Genomic DNA, 24,747 nt, shown 5'->3' with positions numbered 1-24,747 from the left:
CTCAGAGGTCAACACAACTAGAAAGTTTACACTTGAACCGCTAAGTCAACTGAAATGAGAAAACCGTTTAAACAGAATGGAGGGGAGAAGTGAAGAACACTACCACCTACACTCCTCGTTCATAAATAGATTCACGTCCTAGACTGGCAATGTGTTTGAGTTAGTTTAGCCCTAATCGAAACCATCGAGATCTGATTCATGTGGATGCTATGATATGCAAGCTATTATTGTAGCGAACTGTGGCTGCATACTGCGGAGCCCTGAGAGAAGAGAGGGGTTTTTATCAGCAGGGTTTACTGACAGAGAGGAAGGAGAGGATCAATAACTGGCCCTGTGGTCATCAGTTAACAAAGTAGTTTCCACTTAAAAGGAGTGTTTGGCTCTCTGGTTAAGGGCAGCCAGATGATGCTAGCGGTTGAAAAAGGAAACATATGATATGAAAGGGTGTGAGAATGAGAGGGGTGGATGATTCCTTTGTTAGTTGCATGCCTTGTTTAGGCTATTAAAGCTGAGAGATGCTGTTTGTTTGCCCAGGGGGCTTTTAGCTAACGTGGTGAGTCCAGCTATAATAAGATGGACTGACTGTTCGGTGTGTTTGTGTGTACATATGCGTGTGTGTGTGTGGACTGTACTATCAGCTGGCACTTCTATAACCAGAGTCAGCGTGTGTAGTAGAACTATATGTCCGGCTGGACAGTATGTTAAATTACAGCCATTATGAATCTTTTCCAAACTTGTCCGTCTTCCCGTGAGGTCTTTACACCTGCTGTACCTGATACACTGCTGTGTGCCTGTTGTAATTTACTGGAAATGTCTTTCACTACAAACAACACTGACAAAACTGTATCTAGTAATTCATTCATACCAATGTTCACGGGTAGATCAAATGAGATAAAATCAAATGTGCAGAAGTGTAAAATATAGTTATTATGATTTCCATATTTAAATTATTTTTTGAATATGTCAATTTTAAATCATATTCCCATTAATAATAATAATAATAATAATAATAATAATAATAATAATAATAATAATAATAATAAAAATAATAATACTCTAAAACCCAAGTATAGTTTATTTTATGTGCCACAGAAAACTATGAGAATTTCGCTGGTACCCATGAAGACAATATAATAAATTATTACCAAAATAGAGAGAGATGGATTTTCAGCCAGTCAGTCTATTTATTTACAGCACTCTGCAAGCGTCTTGTGCCACCCCTCATTTCTTTATAGTTTTTTTCGAAGGAGCCAGACTTTCCTGTAATTTTTTAAAAATGGTCTTGAGCAGCAGTTCTCCAGGCTTTCTAGAGGCCTTTCAAAGTTTGTCTTTGTACATTTGTTGCTTTTTTATTCATTTTCAGTTTGGTCCTTATACCTGGCCTTTTTCAGAAGAAGATTTTTCTGTGTTTTTTTTTTTTTGTTGTTGTTGTGATGGCACTTAAGATTCAACTAGCAATCATTCATACATAAAACAACGCCTAACTCAAGGGATGAACAACATAACAGAATCAGAGAACTTTATTAATCCCAGAGGAAATGATGTAGTCACAGTTGCTCCAAGACAGTAAGGCAAACAAGCTAAAGTAGAAATATTAAATAAAATGGTATATTATATAATACCTCTGTATATAAATAGCTCTAATATATAAATATCCCTGATTTATTATTAAAAGAAATATAAAATATAAAGTTGATTTTGAGGTGTCCCTGTTATCATACTGAATTATTTTCTAAGGGATCTGCAGATATTAAGGGCTAACAACCAGTTTTTAAATGGTTTAGGGATTTTGTTACTAGTAGAAGGGTTGCTGACAGGTAGGTAAGCTTAAGGAAAGGAAAGAGGAAGAGATGTTTGAGGTATGACAAGTTGAAAGTCAGTGGCAACAGGTCTTGCGGTGAAATGAATCCGAATTAGAAATTTTTGGTTCAAATTGTAGTCGGGAGTAAAACATGGTGAAGGCTGATGGTTTGGGGCGTCATTTTAGCCAGTGCTATTGGGGAGCTAGTCAGTATTGATGGAAGTACCATCAGGTTTTGAACCACCATGCAGTACTATCTGTTAAGTATTTTAGCATGACAGTGATCCCAAACACGCTGCCATTGCAGTAAAAGCATGCCTGGATAGAAACACACAACACAGCTCTATCAGACATGGATTGGTCTCCTCAGTGCCCAGACCTCAGCGTTACTGAAGCAGTGTGAGATCGTGCTGACAGAGAACCACAGCCAAAGAAGAGGTTTGAATGACCTTCCAAAAATTGCAAAAAAGCTTACGTAAGAGAGTTCAGGCTATGTTGAAGAATAAAGGTGGTCTTACCAAATAATGTACAAGCTCTGTTTATGCATTACATGCATTTCCATGTATGTTTTCATGTTTCAGTTCGTTTTCTGCCCGGATTTTTCATTTTCCTGGCAAAATATAAAGAAATGAGGGATCGCTAAAGACCTTTGCGCAGTACTGTATTTATAGTTTATTTCAAATACATATCTCTGTTTAAATCTGCGTAGTTTCTGCTAAACAGCATAAACTGTTCAGTTTCAGGCATGGTCTCTGCAGGTGAATGCTGAACTTTGATGGTGTGCTTAAAACATAATGAGAAAGCCTCCATTGCAGTAATGTTTTTCATTATACCAAGCCTCATTAGGTTTAATTAAGATGTTATGTCAGCTCTTGCTTTTGTGTAACCAAAAAAAAGAGGTAACACATTGACTAGCTGACATTAAAATTTGTGTCAAATTCTCAGTGACCCCGATTAATTCATTCAGACTGACATGCTGTTTGAAAAGCCTCCAAAAACAGCGCACTTTCAACACTATTGTCTCGTGAAATCTGGGTCGTGCGTGTCTTTTATCAAGCTCTGATAGAAACATTTTTTCATTCGTGCAGCCATTCTTCAACATTTATGTAATTGTGGATTGGACACTAGCCTATAGCCTGCAGATGGTATTTTAGCCCCGAACCTGCACTTTCCCCATTACCTCAATCCACCACCAGATTGGGAGATCATATATTTTAATGAGACGTATAATAGCTCTTTAACCCATATCATTAGGGGAATATATACCTACCGTTTGCTCTTTTGGCAGTTAAACGAAAGGACTGTTTCCCTAATTACGCTGTGTGTAGGACAGGTCACAAGTTGGGTGTGTACCTGTCTGTGAGTGTGTCTGCGTTCAGGAATTATATGACCATTAAATATTCAACCACGGCCCCCCCGCTCCAGCCCCAACCCTCCCTCGACCCAGCATCCATTAACGCCTCATCACCATTTAACTAGCTCTGTTGTCAATCACCACAGGGCCTCGGTTGAAACAGAAAATGTCTGGATTTGGTTTCCTGTCTTACTTGTTCTACATATAGAAAAAAAGAGTGAATGAGAATAAACAGCCTTTCTAACTGAAGGATACCTCAGTCAAGGACAATCAATATAACCGAATCATTAAGGGTGAATATAATTTGTCTGTAATTTGTCTGATATAATATCTCTCTTTTTAGGTATGATTACATACCGTACTAAACAATTTGGCAGTCAGCTAAAATTTCAACTCTGCATGCAAACCTCTTCATGCAGCACTGGTGTGGGTGTCCATAATAAATGATGTGATCCCTTTTTCTAATTGAAAATAATAACTAATCCATGGATAACAAGCTCTTGTATAATCCAAAGCCATATCCCTTCAGTTCTGGCCTATCTCGGCTGTAATAAAAGACAGGAAATGAGAGGCAAGTGAGAGTGGTGGCTTGGACATTGACGCTTAATGTAATCTGCCTTGAAATCAAATTATTTGACCTGGAAAGCCTAACAATACAAAACTCCTGCCAGGCTGCTGTTAAATATTTAGCACGTGCCTGTCATGAATACAAATGGCGCGCAAATTAGAATCTACAGGCGCGTGACCCCCATATCACACCCTCGGTGCATGGGGGGCTGCCTCTGCTTTAAATGTTTTAATTACCGGTGCCGCGGTGTGGTGTGGCGTGCCACGCTACCTCGCCGAGCAGCGTCACTTGAAGGACAAGCGGTGAAATTCAACTGCTGGTAAACACGAGTGATCTGGTGTCCGTGATCTTATCGTATTAACTAAAACATAAGGATCCGATAGGAGGAATTTTGCCAGGCTATAATTATAGTTCCTAGCATTCTCCCTCAGAGTAGACATCATACTTTATTTGTAATTTTTTTTTAACCTGTGTTCTTTCCACCGGCTATATGATCTACCCGAGGACTCGAGGGAGGCGCTGTATTGCTCTTGTGCACTTTGCACTGAAGGAAGATCCATCTCAGTGATTTTGATGTAAGAAAATCTGGTTTGTATCGATTTGGTATTGATCAGCGGAGTTAGCCTCATCTCCTGTCGTTACTTCAGATAAATGGCCTTATTTGTTGTGTTATTATGTTCAACACAATCATGCCAGGAACAGTCAGAGGAATATTGAACCGACACTTCATTGGCTTCATGGGCTCCATTTGTTCCAGGAATTAAAGGATGTTTTCTGCCAGTATAGCGCCAAATTGAAAGTGGAAAAAGAGAGCATATTGACAATCAATTACACCTTCACTTTAAAGGTCTTTTTCAAACACTGTCCTACAGAAGAATGTTCCACTTTTAATTTTTTTTTTTATCCTGCCTAAATAATGATTGATTTGGAGATGAATAGTGCTACAGTGCCTCACTCCAGCCATCTCTCTTTTATTTGCTCCTCTCTCCTCCCTATTCATTCAGGTTTGTGGTTCCCCCCACGTTGAAATGATTAGTTATGCAAGGCTTGTAAGCACTGAATCAGAGTTATGGTCCCCGGGGAAATAAATTTGGCAGAAAATCAGTGTGAGAAGATTTAATTATCACGAAGAGACCTTTTTTCCTTGCCTTGGCCCACTGAAGCCCAAACCCGTCCCCTCTTTCTCTCTTTCTTTCTCTTGTTCTACTCTGAGCTCCACACTCTGCAGCCAAAAAAGCCCTGGCGTGCAGCAAGCAAGCCAGCCCTCTCCTTGCCTTCCTTCTCCTCCCAATTTGTTTCATTACATGGTGATAAGCCAAGCAATTACTGCTTTATTGATTTTTCATCACTGCAAATTTAAAGTTTATTTTTTTTCCCCCCCTCCCCCCCCTTCCACCTCCATCTACCTCTGGCTTCCCCATTTTTCGCTGAGCAGTGGCTCAGGAAGGTGATTAGGTGACCCACCTGTCCTAAGCGCTGCTGGTCGCCGCAGAGGTGTGGAGGTGAATACCGAATTCTGCTAACCCCATTTGACCCCTTGTTGTCCCAGGGTAATCGGATGCTGGTGTCGCCCAGTGTGGCTGTTAAATCGCAGCTATGGAGCCTACAACCTAATCATTTCTATAAGGATATCTGTGGAATGACATGTTTGACTCGATAGCGGCCGGGCTGTCTCTGCCGTAGGCTAGATTACGACAGAAATTGACCATGCAGGCTTCCATCCTCTGTTCATTCAGGTCAGGCAGACAGATGATTGACAGCACCCTGCTGCCCTCCGTGATTGGTAATCGTTTCTCAGGTCACCCTTATCAATTAACCCGCTGCCAGTAAACCAATGTACGTTCAGCAACTTTGCATTGAGTCCCAGGCTTGATATTTATTCCAGATTTCCTCTCCTTTCCATTTAGATTAATGACAGCTTTGAGAAAATTTGTTGAGAATTAAGACACTTAATGTGGACTTCTTTCTTGATTAAATTAAAATTAAAAACTGGCGTAACACTCACATATTTAATCAGGATCCTGCAAATGATTTTGGTGATTAAAAGTAATTTTACACAGGTTGATTAAAAAATGAGGAGTGATATGAACATTTTGGCCCAGGTATAAGAACACTGGGTTAGCATTACACCAGCAGTTTGACCCCATAACTAATAACATTCCTAGTATGTGAAAACGACTTCTCAGCACACACACATACACACACGCACACACACACGTACAAGTGTATGTCTGGACATGATCACACACAGTCTAACAGGGTGGTCAGGGTGCTGTGATTAGACACACCCTACAGGTCAAAATGCTGGCATCCTGGGTGGCTGTGGACATTTGGTGGCTCCTGCAAGGTTTGTCATTGACATCAGAGGTCACTTAAGTGTGCGTGTTTGTTCTGTTTAGGGAAGCTGTAATATGTGGCTGTGGTTGTCTCGTTTTATAAATGTAGTGTGAGCAATTGTGCTTTTGAAATACCTGGAATGAAGTCGTGGCAGTCCGGTGGGTGTGAGTGATGGGTGTTTTTAGGGCGAGCATATATTTGTCTGCAAAGAAAGCAACATAGTCAGAAAAATAGTGATGTAATAATTAGAGATGGCACGATACCACTTTTTTATGTCCGATACCGATATCATAAATTTGGATATCTGCCGATACTGATATGAATCCGATATAGTGTTTTTTTAATCAACAAAACTGTTTTTTAAAATATCTTGCGGCATTTTGTATAAGTTCATACTCAAGTTTAAAACAACAACTACACTAAAGCTATTCTGTTATACCTGTATGCAAAAAAAAATATTTCATAGTTCAGCAATACTGATCAATCTAATAAACTTAAACCTACACCATCCTCCCTATTCTGGTATTTTAAAGAGTACTTAGCATAAATATTAAGCAACCTAACTAATAGGGTTCCAACTCCCAGCAACAACAAAAATAAATAAATAAAAAATAGGGAACCACCCCTCACGCTCCCCCTCATGATGCTTAATCGACGTAATCAACCTTAATTTGATGCGGTGTGAAAAAAAATGCACAGAAATCAATTATTTTTCAAGAAATATTAAATAGATTCAACATCTTTCTTCAACAAAATTGCAGACTGCACAGATGGTACCTTCCCAAAGGAAAAAGTACTATAGCTTACTAGAGTATATTAGACTTAATAGTTACTATATACAGTAATTGACTTCTATTCATTTTACATCAAATTAAAACTTTGGGTGTCAGATAATTATTTATTAAAAGCTAGACATTTTAAATGAGAATAAGAAAGAAAAGTATGTCTTTGTGCCCCCTTTTCCCTGTTAATGCCCTGTCGGCCCCCCTGGCTAAACTTTGCTAGATCCGCCCCTGCTCAGTTACCAGCGTCAGCTACGTAGGAAAAGATCCTGGTGTAGAAAGAAATATTAAATACATTCTAACAACAGCTTATCAAGCTTAAACGTGCTGCTGTTGTTCAGCCGCTGGTTTCCTCTTTCTGGTGCAAAGTGGGCCAAAAACAAACTAGAGACACGGACTCGCGACAGAAAAGCCGATCAACTGATCATTAAGCAGTTTCATGATTGAAGTAGCAGCAAGAAGAGGCAGTCGCTTGTTAAGCTTAAGGCAGGAATGCTTTACAAACATTCAGAGATGGACTTACACACTTGCTTTACTTCTCTCGGGGATAACTTTGTCGGAGATGAAATGCCGGGTTGCTAGCGAAGCTCCAAATGCTATCCAGACCACCGACAGGTCCCGCATGCCACAGCCGCTCTATCACGTGATGCATACTGCTCCGACCGGCTAACGTTCTGAGGTGAGTTACGGCGTGTTGCAAGTTTTGTGAGGTGCTTTCGTGATATTTAATGGATCGGATTACATTTTTTATTTTTCTCCGATATCCGATCCAGTAATTTAGGTCTGTATCGGACCGATACCGATACGTAATATCGGATCGGTCCATCTCTAGTAATAATACACTGATGAATAAACTTGATAAAACTTTCAATACTACAGTCGCCATCTTGGTTTAAAACAATAAAAAAGAACAGTTGTGATGAGGAGAGACAGGTCTTACTATGAAAATTGTTTGCTTATTGGCTAGGAGCTTGTCAGTTATAAGTCGTTAATTAATGAGCATACCACAAGTAATTCTCCATTTTGAAACATAGTTTCAATTTTTTTAATTAAAACAGTATCGACCCACAAACTCATGAGCAGTGAAAGCCTGGATGTGATGAGGAGGGGCAGGTCTGACTGTCAAACTGAATGACTGTCAAGCAACTTGTGATTGACAAGTCATTAGTCAATGACACTTGTGTGGTTTCATGCACTGATAATCTACCAGTTTGAAACATAGTATGTCCAAGATTTTCAAAATAGACTTTCAAAAATTTTATATTCAGCGTAACCTACAATAATGTTCAGATGCCTCTGAACTCTGAGGTTGGAAGTAAGGAGTGATGCCATTCCCGAAAAAAAAAAAAGAGGGAAAACGGGATTTATTTTGGTGATTAAGCAGCCATTCAGGTATCACAGGAAATACAGCATAATACTTGTTTTGGTGTGCATGCAAACACATTCACTGATAGAGATTGATCAGTGCTTAATTTGTGAGTTACAAATACACAACAGTGGCAGGAAGCATAAGTTTTACAGTTTTACTGCTGTTTACGAACACTGTCGCCATATTGGACTGTTAACTCAGCGGTTGCTGGGGAGGTTGCAGCTGCTAGTGAGGGGAGAGGCTCTGTTTGTAATTCAGGAGTCATTTTTAATATTGATCAGTTTCTGTCTTTCTTTTATTTATTTCCAAGTTGAGGGGGCTTTCCAGATTCAAATTCCGTGTGTTAACTTGGAAATTCCCACTTATTCAGGAACACACCATCAATGACTGAGATCATAAACTCAGCTGGAGAGTGTTTATAGAGGTCAAGGCTGAAAGGTTTTTGTCCCCCCCCCCCACACACACACACACACACACATACAGAGATTTCTCTATGATAGCAAATCTTTTTGTAACCACAGCTATCGCCATCTGGTGTTCTTCAGATAGAATGCAGGGTTAAGGCGCTTTGCATCGATCTGCATCCATGTTCGTACTGTCTGTAGCTGCTGGGAGACTTTTCTCAGCTTCAGTCTGGGACTTGAAGAGAAACACAAATAGTTTAGGCCCAGGTAATTGTGTTCTCCTTTTAAATTAACATTACATACATAAGCTTTGCTACCTAGCTCCTACATTATTTGTTGTCATTGTATTATTAGCCATAGCTGCTACCTTAACTGAGCAGAAAGCTAATGTGGCTATCAGGCAGTCGCCGGCCAGGTCAACATTTATGTTTAATACTTTAATGAAACAGTTGAAACAGGAGCTTTACTGACCTCTTGAAATTCCAATTTTTAACAGTTTTTTTCATAATTTTTTGACAAGCCCTTTAGTTGCCATTGGCTATAATCAATCATGCACCAGGACGGTTTTTGGAACATATTATTATTATCATTATTATTATTATTATTATTATTGGTCTTTAAGACTATGAGAAAAACACGGTGGCGTGGTTTCGTGATAGTCTTGCTCCTGTAGCTTATTTAGCGACATTTTCCCCCATTAGCATCAGGACAGCTTTAGACTGGTGAGACATGGGAATTGTCTCTCTAACCCCTTACTCACACTATATAGCTGACAGGAATTAAACATTTTAGGACTGACTTAATCAGGACAACAGACCGCTTTTGTGTCTGTCTATTGCCAGTTTCGTGGGGTTTACAGTGTATCCAGCGGATATCTACACAACAGATAACTGCTGTCTGTGCCAAGACTTGTTGCACAGTGTGTGTCTAAATGTCTGAATATAAATGTAGATAAATTTAAAAAGCTAAGAGACCATTTGCTTGCATGTTCCTAAATCCCACTGAGACACAAATTGGTAAATACTACTCGGACTACAAAGAGAAATGAGAAAGCTTTCAGTCAAATTAAAATTGGTCATATGCAGGTATCTGTTTATAGAAATCTCGAATTGACTAGACACTAGAGTCAGAAATCTATTCATGCATTTCCTTCCTTTAATTTAGATAATTAGAGTCATATACAGCGAGGGGTTTGGGATGTACTTCGAAATGAAAATGTCACTTTTGTTTAGTTATTTTGCATGATTCCCTCCAATAATCTGGAATAAAGGAGAGTAATGTTCTTCACAGTGCCAAGGTTATTAGTCTACAACTGAGGTCAAGAGAGGAGGAGGTAGGAGGACATTTGCCTAATTAATTGCTACTCAGACACACTCACACACATACACACACTGCCATGACCTTTACTAATATAGTTTGTAGCAGACCACACAAACAGGACCCTGAGACAGACACACACACACACACACACACACACACACACACACACACACACACACACACACACACACACACACACACACACACACACACACTCACTCACAGAGCTATAGCCAGCAGACTCAAAGGGAGACTCCATTACAACTCAACTAAGGGAAAAGAGCTGCTTGCTTGATGGCTACATGTCAAGAACACTGTAGGTCACGTGTGTGTGTGTGTGTGTGTGTGTGTGTGTGTGTGTGTGTGTGTGTGTGTGTGTGTGGGCGGGCATGTGGTCATGTACCAGTGTTTGAGTCTGTTTCCAGGATTCTGATTACATCACTTTCATTTTAAAGACCTTGCTCCAATTAAGTAATTAGTTGCTTGGTGTTTCTGTAATTATAGAGTTGTTCATAAAAGAGCTGCTGACCAGCCTGGGATTGAAAAATGGAGAGCGCTGCACTTTTTTTCGACACACACACACATGCACACACACATTCTAGTTTAAAATCAAGTTAATGCAGTCAAATCCTTGTTATTTCTGGTAAAGGGCAGGGCTGGACTCTGTATTTCTAATCACACTAAAACAGCACTGTGCTTAATAAAGCGCTTGAGACTCACAGATGGATTGGCAATTATTCTACTCCCGGTTACTGAAAAGTACGAAATGAAAAACATTTGAAATATATTTAAAGTATACAGGCCTTCATCTCTCTCTCTAAATATATATATATATATTTGTAATTATATTTACATGTCTATCTCCTGTTCTGTATTCAGTGGAGATACAGTATTTGTTGAATGCATTTTCATCCGAGTATGGTCTTAAATTCATTTTTCCTCACTAACTACATCGCCAAGTTTCTTGGGAAATCCTTTTGTACACTATACTGACAATATCCCTAAAATAGCAAAGTCCATACAAGCAGCACAGCCCTGTTCTATGCTAAACTATGCTCTATGCTCCAGTCCTGTGATAAACTGGAATGCCACCAATCCCCCCCATATGGGACTGACAGCAGAGAAAGTGGCAGTGATCTTGAAGATTTCACCAGTCAGCCTGTGAAAGCTTCACTATTTAATGAGATTCTGTGATGCTGCCCAGACTCAGAACATCGACTAACACTCACACTATTTTTTTTCCCCCTCACTAACACGCACACTCACAACAAGAGAAAAGCACTCACCTGGTTTTAGTTATTGCACTTTGTTTGTACCAGCATTGCATAGTCAAGTCAGCAGGAACCTGCAGGACTTGATTAGGTATTTCAGATAAATAGCTAACATATTAGCACACTTTTTAAAAATCTGTCTTACAAAATAAAAGTTACAACCCTGAGAGGGAAAGGTGTAATGTCAACAAAAAAAAAACATTCTCCTCTAGTTTTCTGATTAAAGTTTAATTGCCAGATTAAATTTAAGTATTTTATGATTGAGATGTTAGATGTTTTTCATTAATATTATAATTCTCAGAAAAATTGTTAATGGGTGGGCATTAATTTAACACCTTTCTACTTTTCTCAAAGCGTTTTTTTTTTTTTTTAGTTATGATAGTGTTTTGAATGATACTGGGATTGCATGACATACATGTACAAACACTGAATAACCAGTTTGATATTAGCACAAATATATAATCAGCCAATCACATGGCAGGAACTTGATGCATATAGGCATGTAGACATGGCCAAGATTACCTGCTGAAGTTCAAACGAGCATCAGAGTGAGGAAGAGAGGTGATTTAAGTGACTGTGAATGTGGCATGGTTGTTGGCATCAAAGCTGGTCTGAGTATTTCAGAAACCTCCAATCTTCTGGGACTTTTTATGCACAACCATCTCTAAGGTTTACACAGGGCGGTCTGTAAAAGACAGAATATCTAGTCAGCAGCAGTTCTCTGTGAGAAAATGCACCAATAACTCATATCGTTACAAGCGAGGTCTGTAAGAGAGCATCTCTGAATGCACAAGGTATTGAACCTGGACGCAGATGCGCTACAGCAGCAGAGGACTATGCTGGGTGCCGCTCCTGTCAGAGAAGATCAAACTAAAGCTCCAGTTGTTTGTTGTTTGGCAAAAATGATAATTGTTGCCTGATCTGATGAGTTTGTTGGATGGTAGGGTCAGAATTTGGTGTAAACAACAGAAGCGTCGTGGAGCCATCCTACCTTGTATCCACAATGGTGGTGTAGTGGTGTGGAGGCAGCTCTGAAGGCAAAATCACATACACACATAAAAACAAACATTGTGTAGGTTTTTATGAGCGTTCACTTAATTCTAGAATCAAACAGGTAGATGCAGCATCATTCCTTATAATTAAAGTCAATGCGCATCGCAGCATGATTGATGCATGGACAGAAACATAGACTGTAATCTGTCTGTTTCGTTATAGGCAGAGGCCACCAAAAGAGGCTAAGCACATAAAATTAATCGTAGCAGCAGGATTATACAGTACATTATATAGACAGCCGGGTCAGTTGAGGAAAGGAAGTTAAAAGGATAGATGAGCAGAATGGGGGTTGAATGGCAGAGGAGAGATGGGTGAGTATAGAGGGAGGAATGGAGATGTGGAAGGAGATAGCCAAGCGTGGCGCGTGGCTGCCATGTCATCCTGTCATTAGCAGGTTGTTTGGGTCTTTAATTCATCATTCAGACCTTTATTGACTGGAGAGTGGGAGATCACTATCAGCAGGAGACGCTACAAAGTGTGTGTGTGTGTGTGAGAAAGAGAGACACTCAGTCACCAGCTGCTCTTCATTTCCTCGTGCCAAATAGATATCACATAAGATCATATAAACATATCACATGTAATGCCAAGGTCAAATTTTATTCGATGCTGTTTGATCCAAAGAAAACAATCATATATGGTTTGCTAAGTTTCACCTTAGTGTTTCTATCAGGGTGGTTTTAGTCAGACAGCTGAGTATTAGTGATGTGTGACAGGCTCTTGATGACTGTGACAGGAGCTGACAGGACAGAAAACTCCAGAGACCGGTCAACACTGATAACAAGTTGAGCACCGCAGGGGATCACTTGGCCTGTGTTTGTACTGTGGTGGATGGCGCATTGTTGGAGGACATGGGTTTATAAAGACGTGGCTTTTTTTGAAAGGGGGTGGTGGGGGGTAACATATGAGTGACTGCATTTTGTGTGTGTGGTCTCATGGGAAACCACATTAGACTAGCTTAGCCACCTGCTCTGTCAGTGGACATCTCCCTGCTCACTTACAAACTCATATATACATATACGCACACACCCCCAGGGACAGACTCGGGACATCTGGCTCAGAGTGTCACAATTTTCCTTTTTTTTTTTTTTTAACCTGTTGACCCCAGGCCGCCACAGGCATCAGACAGGCATCAGCATCACATTTTGTCATTGTTGTAACGCCACATTTGGTGGTCTGCTGCCTTATAATCAACAAATTCACACAAAGGATGTTGCTGATCTATTTTTGTCATTTCTCATTATCCTCATTTCCACGCTTTCTCGCTTTCAGTATGTCTCTTCATTTCTCTTATTCTGTCTTTCTTTTCTGTCCTCCTCACTCATAGAGTTCTCTCTTTTTTTTTTTTTTGGTGCCTTAAGCTGCAGGGTATTAGTTATGCAAATATTGACGTGCAGCTTTGGCCTGCTAGCTATCAATTGAAATCAGCAAATCAATGGGTCTAATAGCTGCTCATTAGCCACTTGATACATTTCCAGGGCTAACATAAGAACCTGTCAGTGTTCTGTAATCGATACAGTCTAAAAGTATTACCCAACCAAGGCCCACACAGGACACCTTTTTTTAATAACCTAAGCTGCTTGTTTTGCTTTCAATCCGTAAGTAAAACAATAGGTCTGAGTCTGTGCTTCTGGTCCCGAGCAGGACAGGACAAAATATCTCATTAGCAGCAACACCAATATCCACATCCGCAAAGCAAAACGTCTTCCAGACAGTCAATTTGTGCCGACAATTTTAATAAGTAACCTTTTGGTTATTTATTTTTTTTCCTGTTGTTGTTATTTAGTCCAATTCCCAGTTATGCATCGGAGCAGCCTGTTGTTTGGGCCCGGAGAATCATACAGTAAAGACTTTGATGCAGCCAGGATGCTGCTGCTGAGAACAGGGCCAGACCGGAGCCCCTCTATCGCCCCCAGCACACAGCCCTGCTAAGCTTAACTCAGCTGTTTGATGCCAAGCTCGGCGAGTGTGTGCCTGTGTGCGTGCATGCGATCATGTGTGAGTTTGCTCAGCTCAGGGGTTACATAAACAAGAGCAGTTAGCCTACAGGTAAGACCCACAGGAGACCAGCCGAGAGAGAGAGAGATGCAGCGGCAGTCTCTTACCTTGGCATTCCCTGGGTGTTGTCGCCATTGCTGGAGCTGGATATTTACTAATGATGGGTGAGATGGAAAATTACTTTAAGGAGATAGTAAACAAAGTTGCTGTGTACACACACACACACACACACACTGTCTGGATGTCCTCATACACGTGTGAGTGTGGTGCGTTAATACAGTTAAGCTGGCGGAGGCAAGCATCCGTGCATGCGTTTTTGTGCATCCCCAAATGTATCTGGGGCTGCTGAAAAGAGATGGGGAGAATGTGGGCGGATGGGGGATTGGAGGCGGAGGCTGGCAGCTGGGCATTTGGCCGCTGGTGCAGAGCTAGAGAAAGAGTGAGGAAGGGGATGATGGTGGGGGAGGGAGGGGGGGTGCAGCGGAGATAAATCATTAGAGAGCAGGTTATTGGAAATGCAGGGAGATAAAAGAGTGAAGAAGCCAGTAATTGCCTTAAAGATCAGACTACAAAGCATTACTTTGGATTTTACAAGGCCAGCCAGCAACAAAAGAGCAGTAATTTATGAGCTCAGTGTAAAAGAATAGCATAATTACATTAAAAATTAATGCTAATGAGGGCTAAAATGGGGAAGGTGGTTATTATGAAAGTTTGTATTCATCTTCCCTGGGTTGAATGATGGCTAGTGGCTTGATTAATGGCTTAATTTCTATCAATTAGCAGGCAAAAAAATCTCCACCGAGACAGGCCTAAATTGAGCATTGAATTACACATCTTTAGTGCGGTGCAGGGGGGCAGAGGAGAGAGAGGCGCATTATTGAAACCTGGGACACTGAGAGATGCTGTGATGTGCAAGCACGTTTACGTGCACATCTGAAAGTCGGGCATGGGATGCAAAAGTTGGATAAATGTTCATTCAGACGTCTTGTAGGGATTTGAGAAATAACTGTTGTGTCAAAAAATAAACCGGGATAAAATTTACTTTGTGTCAATTTGAATCTTTTTTTTTTTTTTTTGAAATGCTTTATTTTTTGATTAAATATTAAAAATTATAATCGACTTTTTTTTTTCTGGCAGATCACAAATACATGTATTGCTCGTCTCACATTATACTACCCATCATAAACACAGGAGCTCGGTTGGCCTATTGATTTTAATAAAATCATTAACCGCCTTTAATTTCCCTGCCTTATTATTCCAAAGATTTGCCGCACTTTACAACAATGCAATTAAACAAGCATTTTGTTTTCCTTTTTATTTATTTATTTACAAAACAAGTGCTATGGTGCTTTGGCAGACACGCTAGGTCAGTCAGTTACTGGAATTAATCAGCAGCAGTAATATATTCAGCTCCACTGTTCCTGATTGACAAACAGCAGACCGAAGTCAAGTATACAAAGACAATGCTGCCATAGCCCAGGGCTTCGACTCTCATGTGGGCATGTGTTGTTGAAGAGTCCCCTCTTCTGGCAGTGAGGCGCAACTGCTGCTTAGCGCTCTCGTCTTCAAGGCTGAAGGAGATGAGCGGAAATCTGTTTCCATTTGCTGGTTTGATTTTCTCTCCCCGTCTTTGGGTCTTAATCAATGAAGTGGACAAACAGCTATTTAGAGCGAACAATAGCCTATTGATTCTGAGCCACTCATCAGCACTGCTGTCTATCTAACTAATTTCAGTAATGAGACGGTAAGTTAGTTTTCTGACTCCTAAGAGCGCCCACACACACACACACACACACTCGTGTGGATGTAATCATGCAAGGACACAAACGCATGCTGACATACATTGGTTTGTCACTATCCATTATTCAAATCTGCAGATGCATGAGAAAAGTTTATTGACTGATTTTTATTTCATTTCCTCGGTCAAAGTAATGGTTGGAGTGCATTTGAGAATCCAGACAGATGCCACCGAGAGATAAAGAAATAACTTAATTTAAAGCAGTGCATACTGCGCATTTAATTGTGTCTACTTTTGTTCCTTCTCCTTCCCGTCTCATTTTCTGCATCTGCTTTCTCTCTATCTGCTTTCACTTCATCCTCCTCTCATCGCTGACAGAGACGCGTTCCTAATGCGGTGACAATCGAGTCGACCTGTTAAATTAATTTGCCAGATAATGTGTCAATATTAAATATCAACTTTGACCTCTCCGAGCTGCAGAGTGCGCTCACCCAGCTAGAGTATTGATTTTTGTCTGCCTCTGAGCTTGCTAGGCCCGCACTCAAAGTCCATTATTTTGGATTTTCTCATGAAATACATATCTTTTCCCGCTGACATCTGACAAACAGCATATGGAAGTCATTTTATCTACCAATAATGTGTTTGTCAAAAAGTCTGAGCTCTTAATGGATTCCTGCAGCGCGCACGGACAGCCCAGCAACAGACGGGCCTGACAAGGAGATGCTAGCAGATATGGAGTGTGTGTATGTGTGCGGATACATGTCAGTGTAGCTGTTTGTGTGGTGATTGTTTATATAGGGCATTCATGCTCAAAGGACAATAGAGATGGGGTAATTAAAAAAAAAAAGCGAATTAATGTGCTGAATTAATTGTCGGCCAGTCACAGGCATTAGTTTTCATGCGAGCGCGCGGATGCTCGTGCAGCGAGCTGTGGTGTGATAGTGGTGTGAAGGACAGGCCACAGTCTTGAAGAGGATATTGGGCCAGTGTTCAGACTTCATCTAGCAGCCCAGTCAAGGTAATGACTATTTTTGGAGCTGCTGTGCAGTGCGTCTACGCTCGCATCTTCCCGCACAGGATGACAAGCTGATAGTCTGTCATATAGGAAGGCTTAATTCCACTTGTCACTCACTTGTCCAATTCTGGACTGCATTAAAATCAAAACCGAGTTTGTTTGAGTGCTATTATGAACTTTAATAGGGTGTGTGTGTGTGCGCACGTGTATGCGCCTGTGTATGTATGTGTATGTGTTTGATAGCGTGTGATGCTTTGCTGTGAAAGCTGGAACAAATATTCATTTATTCATTAAACACCAGGGCCATGAATATCTGTTGTGACACCCTTTCTGTAGCTGCTAATGGATTGAATTAATTCCCGCTATTAGCTCCAAATGCACAAAGTGAGAGTGTGTGTGAGCGAGTGTGTAGTATGGACAGATTTATGCAAGCCACAAGTGTAAGTATGTAAGTTTGCGAACACCTATGCATGCCGAAGCACTTGTATCCCGTTCTGTGTGTGTGTGTGTGTTCACATTTGTGTACTTCTTTTCACGACACAGCCTACATCAGTGCTGCAGAGAAACATGGATGTCTGCTGGATTGACAGATAGAGAGATGGGAGAGTGCAGGAGAGGACGGATGGATGGGGGAGAGAGGGATGAATATTGACTGATCAGTAGAAAGATTGACAGGCAGAGAATAATAGCGGCATTCAGACTTTCTCTTTTTTTTTTCTTCTTCTTCTTTTTTTTCCCGTCGCTAACTTTCCCGGCACACCTATTTTTGCCCTCCTACGCTACAAAGACTGCTCTCGAATTCTTGAAATGATTTTATTATCTGATATGCAGAATCCTGGTGTGTTTATATCCAAGAGTAATTTATTGAAACCCTTTGTGTCTCTTTGTTTGATTGGACAAGCCCGAGCAAAATACTTTCTGATGCATGAAAACTGTATGAAACCTAATCACATTTAGTCTCCATAATGAAATTCCATTGCAGTGAGTTTGTGTTCATATTTTTGATTATTTTAGAATGCATTATCTGAGTGTAATTCACTGTCTGGCTATTATCCTGTTAGTATTTTTTTTTCCCCTGCTGGCTTTTGTAGGAACTCTTTGCCCTTGGCTAAGCCAAGGCTCCTTTTTTCATGGAGGCCAAGATTAAAATAGGGGAATATCAGATATTTGATATTGTATGTGTCAAAGGGCATTATAAAGAGCCATAGCCCAATCCACATGAAATCTGGTGCCTTTCAGAACATGACAAGGATTGGCTGACACACACGTGTGTGTCTGTGTACATGTGTGTGTGTGCTTTTGTTCATATCTTCTGTGTTACATGTGTTTCAGAGGGAACTTCTCTGGAGGAGCAAGTGCGAAGGATAAAGGACATTGAGGCCATCGAGAGTGATTCTTTTGTTCCTCAGGCTTTCAAATCATCCAGGGATGAAATAAAGGTGCGTTCTGTCTGTCTTTCTCTCCCTGCCCCTCACTGTCTCTAGCTTTTCACTCCATCTCTTATTGAATTTCCCTCTCTGCAATGCTGTGCCGTCTGTCCAGAGACAGCCCAGACCAAATCAAACATTCCCATTCAGCGCTGTTTGTTCCGACCTGAGACGGTTTCATCAGACGCTCCACTGTTCCGCCGCCTCCAAAGCGGCAGCACCCACACAAAAGCCACAGCAGGCAACAGCCATCCTCTGTCTCCCTCTCTGTTTCTTTCTCCCCCCTCTGGTTGTGCAGATGCAGACAAAACACAGAAGTCATTATTGAAATGTTCGTGTCTCCAAAGGAGCAGGAATTCGATTTGTTGGGGCTCATGGCTCTTTTGAAAAGATAGGCGACAACATGTGACAGCAAGCCTGCACAGACTTTTGTGACATAGCTTGGTGAGTCTGACAAAGGTCAAGACCCGTGTGGTTGCAATTTGAAATGGACTGAGCCAGCGTGCTCTGGCACCAGCAGGCTGCACAGGTTGCACATGCAAAGTATGCTTTCTGTTTAGAACGCCTTTCACATAAATTTACCAGGATCAATTTTAAAAGATGAACTACAATATTTTATTTTATTTAAATTGATAAAGAAAATGTTTCTTTAATGAGTTGCGTTTTTAAGAACACTCAGGTTTTAGTTGTATTTTAGTTCAAGTTTAAACCAGCTCTTCTTTTGGGGCAATTTTGAGTCAAGTATTACTGATAGATCTTAATAATTCATATTATTTATGTGTATTTTGGCTATATATATATACTGTTCTTTTAAATACACAGATAATTGACCCATTTAAACTATGTTGTCCCAAAATCTCCAAATATGTTTGCCCATAATTGAAATGTATTTCGGCATATCTTCGCTCCCTCTTGTGAAGTGGATTTGGTATTTATAGTAGTGTATCTGTGAGTGGAGTTTATTAATGGTATATAATTAACTGTTAATGAGGAGAACCCAGTGAAACCTTAAACATCTGGTCCCGTAGCTCATAAGAAATATTTCTCCCCTTTTAAGCAAGTTTCATTGAGTAAAAAATGTGAATTCAGCATATTGTTCCCGGGAAAATATAATGACTGCTTTTACTATCAGATATTTGGCACAGCATGGTGCTTATTAATCGGCATGTTTTAGATCTCGCTTGGATTTGTTTATCCTGCCAAATTATTGTGAAATGGATCTTTCCAGCTGAGTAATCCTTTGCTCTGAGACTGGTATTAGAAGTGTTTGAAACATGAATGGACTTTGCAACGCAAACATTTTGACATGTCATCTTAACAACAAGGACAATAGCTTTAAGTAAATGGATAGTCACATTTCCTTCTATCAGCTTTGACTGTACAGATGAAAATCTAGTAGAGAGCCTTCGTCCTAATACGTGTACGTTACGTGTCTGTAACTGCAACAACATTAACAACATGCGTGTGTTGTTGCTGTTTGACCGGCCAGGCTCACCTGTCACAAAGCTGTGTTTTAATATTTTTATATTTCCAGATTTTAAACTTCAGTAATCACCAGCGCAAAAAGAGCTTAATAGACCTATGTGGACTTGTCTTTCTGCTTATTTGATGCCTCACACAAGACACAAGCTGGCTGACATCCTCGGATGAATATATAAGATATCACACTGCCTTATTACATGCACAGATAAATGTATTGCATTCAGGATACAAGCTGATGCTTATCAGTACTCTGCTTTCCTCAGATATACTGCATTAGGCCAGGGTTTCACTGCCATCTGCTGGAGAAGTGACATATTGCATTTAATGATTGTTTTCTATCACACAATTGTGCATATATAGTCTGTACATGTTCTGTATATTCAAATCTATATAGTGTTTTTTTTTTACATTGTTTGTAGGAATCCTGAAACTGCAGTTGTGAAAGTTTTTGTTTTAGTCCTCTGGACCTTTCTGGAACTTTTGTAATTCATTGAACTTTTTTTTTGTACACTCAGGCAAGTCTCTGTGCTCATTTTAAATTTTGTATGTGCGCTTTTGTGTATTCCTGTGAGTACAGACTGAGCTGCCTGAGGTGAAGCAGGAGCCAGAGAGGGCATATTCGCAGGACGTCACACTTCCCACATCAATAGTATACAGCGACACTGACACGCTTGCTCATCCAAGTGTAAGTTCTCACCAGGCAAACCCTTCTGCTGTTTTCCTCTGCTACAGTATGACCCACAAGCTGTCGTTCTTCTCCATAAAAGCCAACTTTTTAACAGCCTCCGAGCCAGTGAGGAGTTTCTAATCCTGAGGCATCGCTGAAGTTGATCTTGTCATTTGTGTCGCTTGAATTTATCGATTTGTGGACAAACTTTGTAAAGTTTTTATGTTAAAAATGCTGCTGCTGTCATCACCACTAGATACACCACTCCTGCATATAGCAAGCAGGACACTGTGCTACAGCAGTTTAGTGCCGCCTTACATCACCACCTCCTCCTCTTCTGCCGACCAACGATGAAAAACGAGAAGGAAAACTTTAAACTCCAATAACGCTCCCTGGGGCTTCCCAGTCATCTATCTCCACTGGGGAAACTAAGTTATGTTCTGATGTATGCAGATAACCCCCGTCACACACACACACACCATCTTACATACACACACAGTGCCCCCCAGCCAAATCCGCACACATACACACCCTTAGACAGGCTGATGTATGGTAGCAATATGCCCCAGGCGGGCCCCAGCCCCTGCTCCAGCTCCAGCTCTACTTCCAATTAGAACAGATGAGTCCCATTAGCCCAGCTCAGATACTGTCATCCCACACACACAGCCTCATTAGCACCGTGACACCAGCGCAGGGCCGACAGACAAGAACTCACTGGTGCTGAATCTAACACGGAGCCAACATGCAGTGCAGCTGTAAGCAGCGTAGGTTAGGAATGAAGGATTGGCATGCCCGGGGTTTGCGCTGCAATCTGCATAATAATGGACACATCACCACATAGATGTACAGTATGTACACATAGTCAGCATGTCAACATTATCTCTCACCCTCACACAAACACATGCAGTGAATATAGAAATGATCTTCCAATTTTCCCCCTGTGTCTCAGCGTCTTGCTTCACAGCCTCGCAGTCATTATGTTACTTTGTAATAAACAGATGCCTTCATTCATCAGGCACTTGCAGCAGCAGTTTTTATACCCCACTTGCAATCAATATCATTACTGCTGGTGAAGCACTGAGGTGAATGCAAGTCGCATGCGTTGGTCTTTTCTATAACCAGGCTTTTACATCCACCTAGGCCTATGGGACAAGAAGAGAGTTACATGGTTTTTTTTTAAGGTTTTCCTTATGTGCATTTAGGGCTGAGTAGATAGAAAAGGACTGATAAGATGTGTAAGGTGCCCAAGACTTCACTTGTATTTCAGCATCATTAATCTGTCCTCATGGGTCTCAGCGAGCAGCACAGACTACTCCATGTCGTGCTCTCTTACTTACAGGGAAACTTAACTGATTTACTTCTGATTTATTTTCATTCAGGATGTAGAGTCACCTGGAGCTGGTGACTATGTTATGATTGATCAATGGATTCTGGATTCTGTGGTGGCCAATCCATGTGTGAAAATTATTTCATGCATGACTTCACTAAATTCAGGTTTTCAGCTGATCTCGTTTTATTTGGATGCGCGATGCTGCTCTATCCAGATCTAACCAACTGGAACAACCCCCAATCATAACACTGCCCCCTACAGGCATGTACAGTAGCCATGAGGCATGCTATTTCTCTCCTTACCCCATGCACCCACCAATCTGGAAGCAGGAACATCTGGACTCATCCAACCATGTGACCTTTTTCTTTGCTGCAGAATCCAATCTTTATGCTTCATACCAAATCAAAGTCTTAGCCTCACTGATAAGCGTGGGTTTTTTTAATACCACACAGCTGTTTAGTGAGTTTTCTTCACATGGCGTCTGTGGAAAAGTACTTACCTTCACCATTAAACATAGCTTTCTCAGATCATTAGATTTTTTTAATGACTACATTTATTCTTTGAACAAGATAGTGAACAAGGTCATAACACAATTTTAGTAGTTTGGCATGTATCATGAGATTTTTCAGTGTATGCTAGTGTCTTCCAACATGGTTGTTTAAGAGTGTTTAAAGTTCCTTCCTGCTTTCTTAGCTAAATCCAGGTGGAAGCTTTTTTGGCTAGATGTTGCATGTTGCAGTAGCCATAAAATATAACTTTTTTCTTTTTTTTTTTTAATTAAGCATATTTAGCTACATGGCAATGTGTTTCTTTTTTGTAGGGCTCTACATATTAGATATTAAATATTAGATTAGATACATAGACATATTTTGTGCCAGAAAAAAGCCGAATCAGGCCCAATCTCTTCTGTGCTTTAATCTGGATCTCAGCACAGCTGGGAGCATTTGCTCCGCAGACATCAGTGATCTTTAAGGAATGAGGCAACTTAAAAGATCGGAGATGTACTAGGACGCTAATCCATGTAGTGGCTTAAAAACAACTAATGAAAACTTCAAATTGATTTGAAAACTGACTGGCAGTCAGTGTAGGGATGCTAGTATAGGAGATAGTCAGTTAATTACCGCGCTGCAGTGTTTTGGACCAGCTGTACTTGGCTAACCAACAACAAACTGACACCTGAATAAAGAAGAGTACAATAATCGAGTCGAGACAAAATAAAGGCATGGGTAGTTCTCTCAAACAGAGGAATGGCTTCACTTTTGCAATGTAGTCTTAGATAAAACAAGCTATCTTTAATAACAGCATGTCAGGGTCAGTTCAAATAAATCCACTGCCACATATTTCGTACACTGGATTATGTGATCATTGAGAGGGATTGCTTCCATATCACTTTTCTTTTTTTAAAGATGCTGCTTTAATATAGGTTTAACTCTTAAATATCTGTGTATTTGATGGATTGTTCAAATCAAATTTTTAAAGAAAAGATTGTGTGGTTTTTATTTCTCAGGTGTGAGAATTTTCATTACAGAAATCAAAATCAAACTGTTTTGTGCTGTTTCCGTTTGGTCATAGTTATTGAGGATTTCAATTTCTTATTATCAGATAAAAAAAAATTTTTTTTATTCTACTGTGATTTCTTCTCAATCATAGTGACTTGGTACACTAACAAAATCAAAGAAAATGATTGTATGGTTTCATAGCAGTCCATAGTACAGATGTGCCTTTTGTCTTTGTGTTTACTAACATATCCTCTCGTTGTTGGTCTGCAGTTGTTTTTGGACAAGGAGAAGGCTGAGGAGCTGTGGCTGCTAAGGCTGATCTCGCTGCGACAGGAGAGGCTGATGGGAAGCCCTGTGCCCTGAGCAGCATCGGTGACCCGAGAAGTCTTTCCTGTTCCCAGGACAGTTTCAGTCTGCGTTTGAACCTCATTCATGTAGTCATGTTTGGTGTTATTTTCTTTTAGCACCTGTCATATTTTCTCATGTTTCAGGACATCACAATATGTTTTTATCCCCCTTCCTCTAATTTCTCTTAGTAATTATACAGACTAGTGAAACTTTGTACAAATAAACATTTTTTGGTTTCAATGTGTGCTGTTTGTGTGTGTTTTTGTTAAGATCGGCATTTTTCTTTTGTTTTTACACATTTCATATTTAATGAAGGGAAATCTTACTGTCAGTTAAGGTCCAAGCTTTAACTACCTTAACTGAGGTCCAGGCTCTGGAGAGGCCAAACTATGGCTGTTTGTGTTTGTGTGTCTGGTTTGGGGTTTTTTTTGTTTGTTTTTTCCCTATCCAGATATGCTTTTACTGCACTGGTATTGTGTTTTGGATCATTGTTATTCTGAAAAATCACACTGTTGCCAGTCAGGTGCTTTCCACATGTTATTTCAGCATCAATCAAAAATTTTCCATCAACTTTTTGCAATATCTCCAACACCACCGGCTGAAATGCAGCACCACACAATGACAGCACCACACAATGACAGCACCACCATGTTTTGCAGATGGCTGTAGATACTTACTGTCTTTGAGTCATTTATGTGTACCACTGGACCCAACTGGTTCATCCCTTGAGTTAGGTACCTGACTGAAAGTAAGTGGGAAAAGCAGCTAACACCCAAAGGAAAACTTTGAGAGAGCATCTGAAAGCACGAAGAACTACTGATCAAGACCACTTAAAAAAAATCCAAGGAAGCCTGGAGCCTTGGAAGTAAAATAAAAAGAAGTGACAGGTGAGCTACACAGTGCTCTGTGTGTTTGTGCAAATGAAAGCTGTCTTGTGCTTTTGTGTGAATGAAGTAGAATTGGACGTGACATGAAAGAAACAACACA

At 40.5% G+C, this 24,747-nt stretch overlaps 1 protein-coding gene across 3 annotated transcripts in view; it reads left to right on the top strand.

Annotated features, from left to right (window-relative positions):
- The window catches only part of rsrc1 (arginine/serine-rich coiled-coil 1), a 124,372-nt gene extending 100,370 nt beyond the window's left edge, over window positions 1–24,002 (top strand). For all 3 annotated transcript variants that reach the window (XM_076873204.1, XM_004543713.3, XM_004543714.5), the window contains exons 8-10: window positions 18,340–18,446; window positions 20,494–20,601; window positions 23,683–24,002. In XM_076873204.1, coding sequence (XP_076729319.1) covers window positions 18,340–18,446; window positions 20,494–20,601; window positions 23,683–23,775 — 308 coding nt within the window. In that variant the 3' untranslated portion in view covers window positions 23,776–24,002. The remainder of the gene's footprint in view (window positions 1–18,339; window positions 18,447–20,493; window positions 20,602–23,682) is intronic.
- The last annotated feature ends 745 nt before the right edge of the window (window positions 24,003–24,747 follow it).

This window comes from Maylandia zebra, linkage group LG14, assembly GCF_041146795.1.
Source record: "Maylandia zebra isolate NMK-2024a linkage group LG14, Mzebra_GT3a, whole genome shotgun sequence".
NCBI classification, from domain to species: Eukaryota; Metazoa; Chordata; class Actinopteri; order Cichliformes; family Cichlidae; genus Maylandia; species Maylandia zebra.
This window is presented reverse-complemented; position numbering and strand designations above follow the sequence as displayed.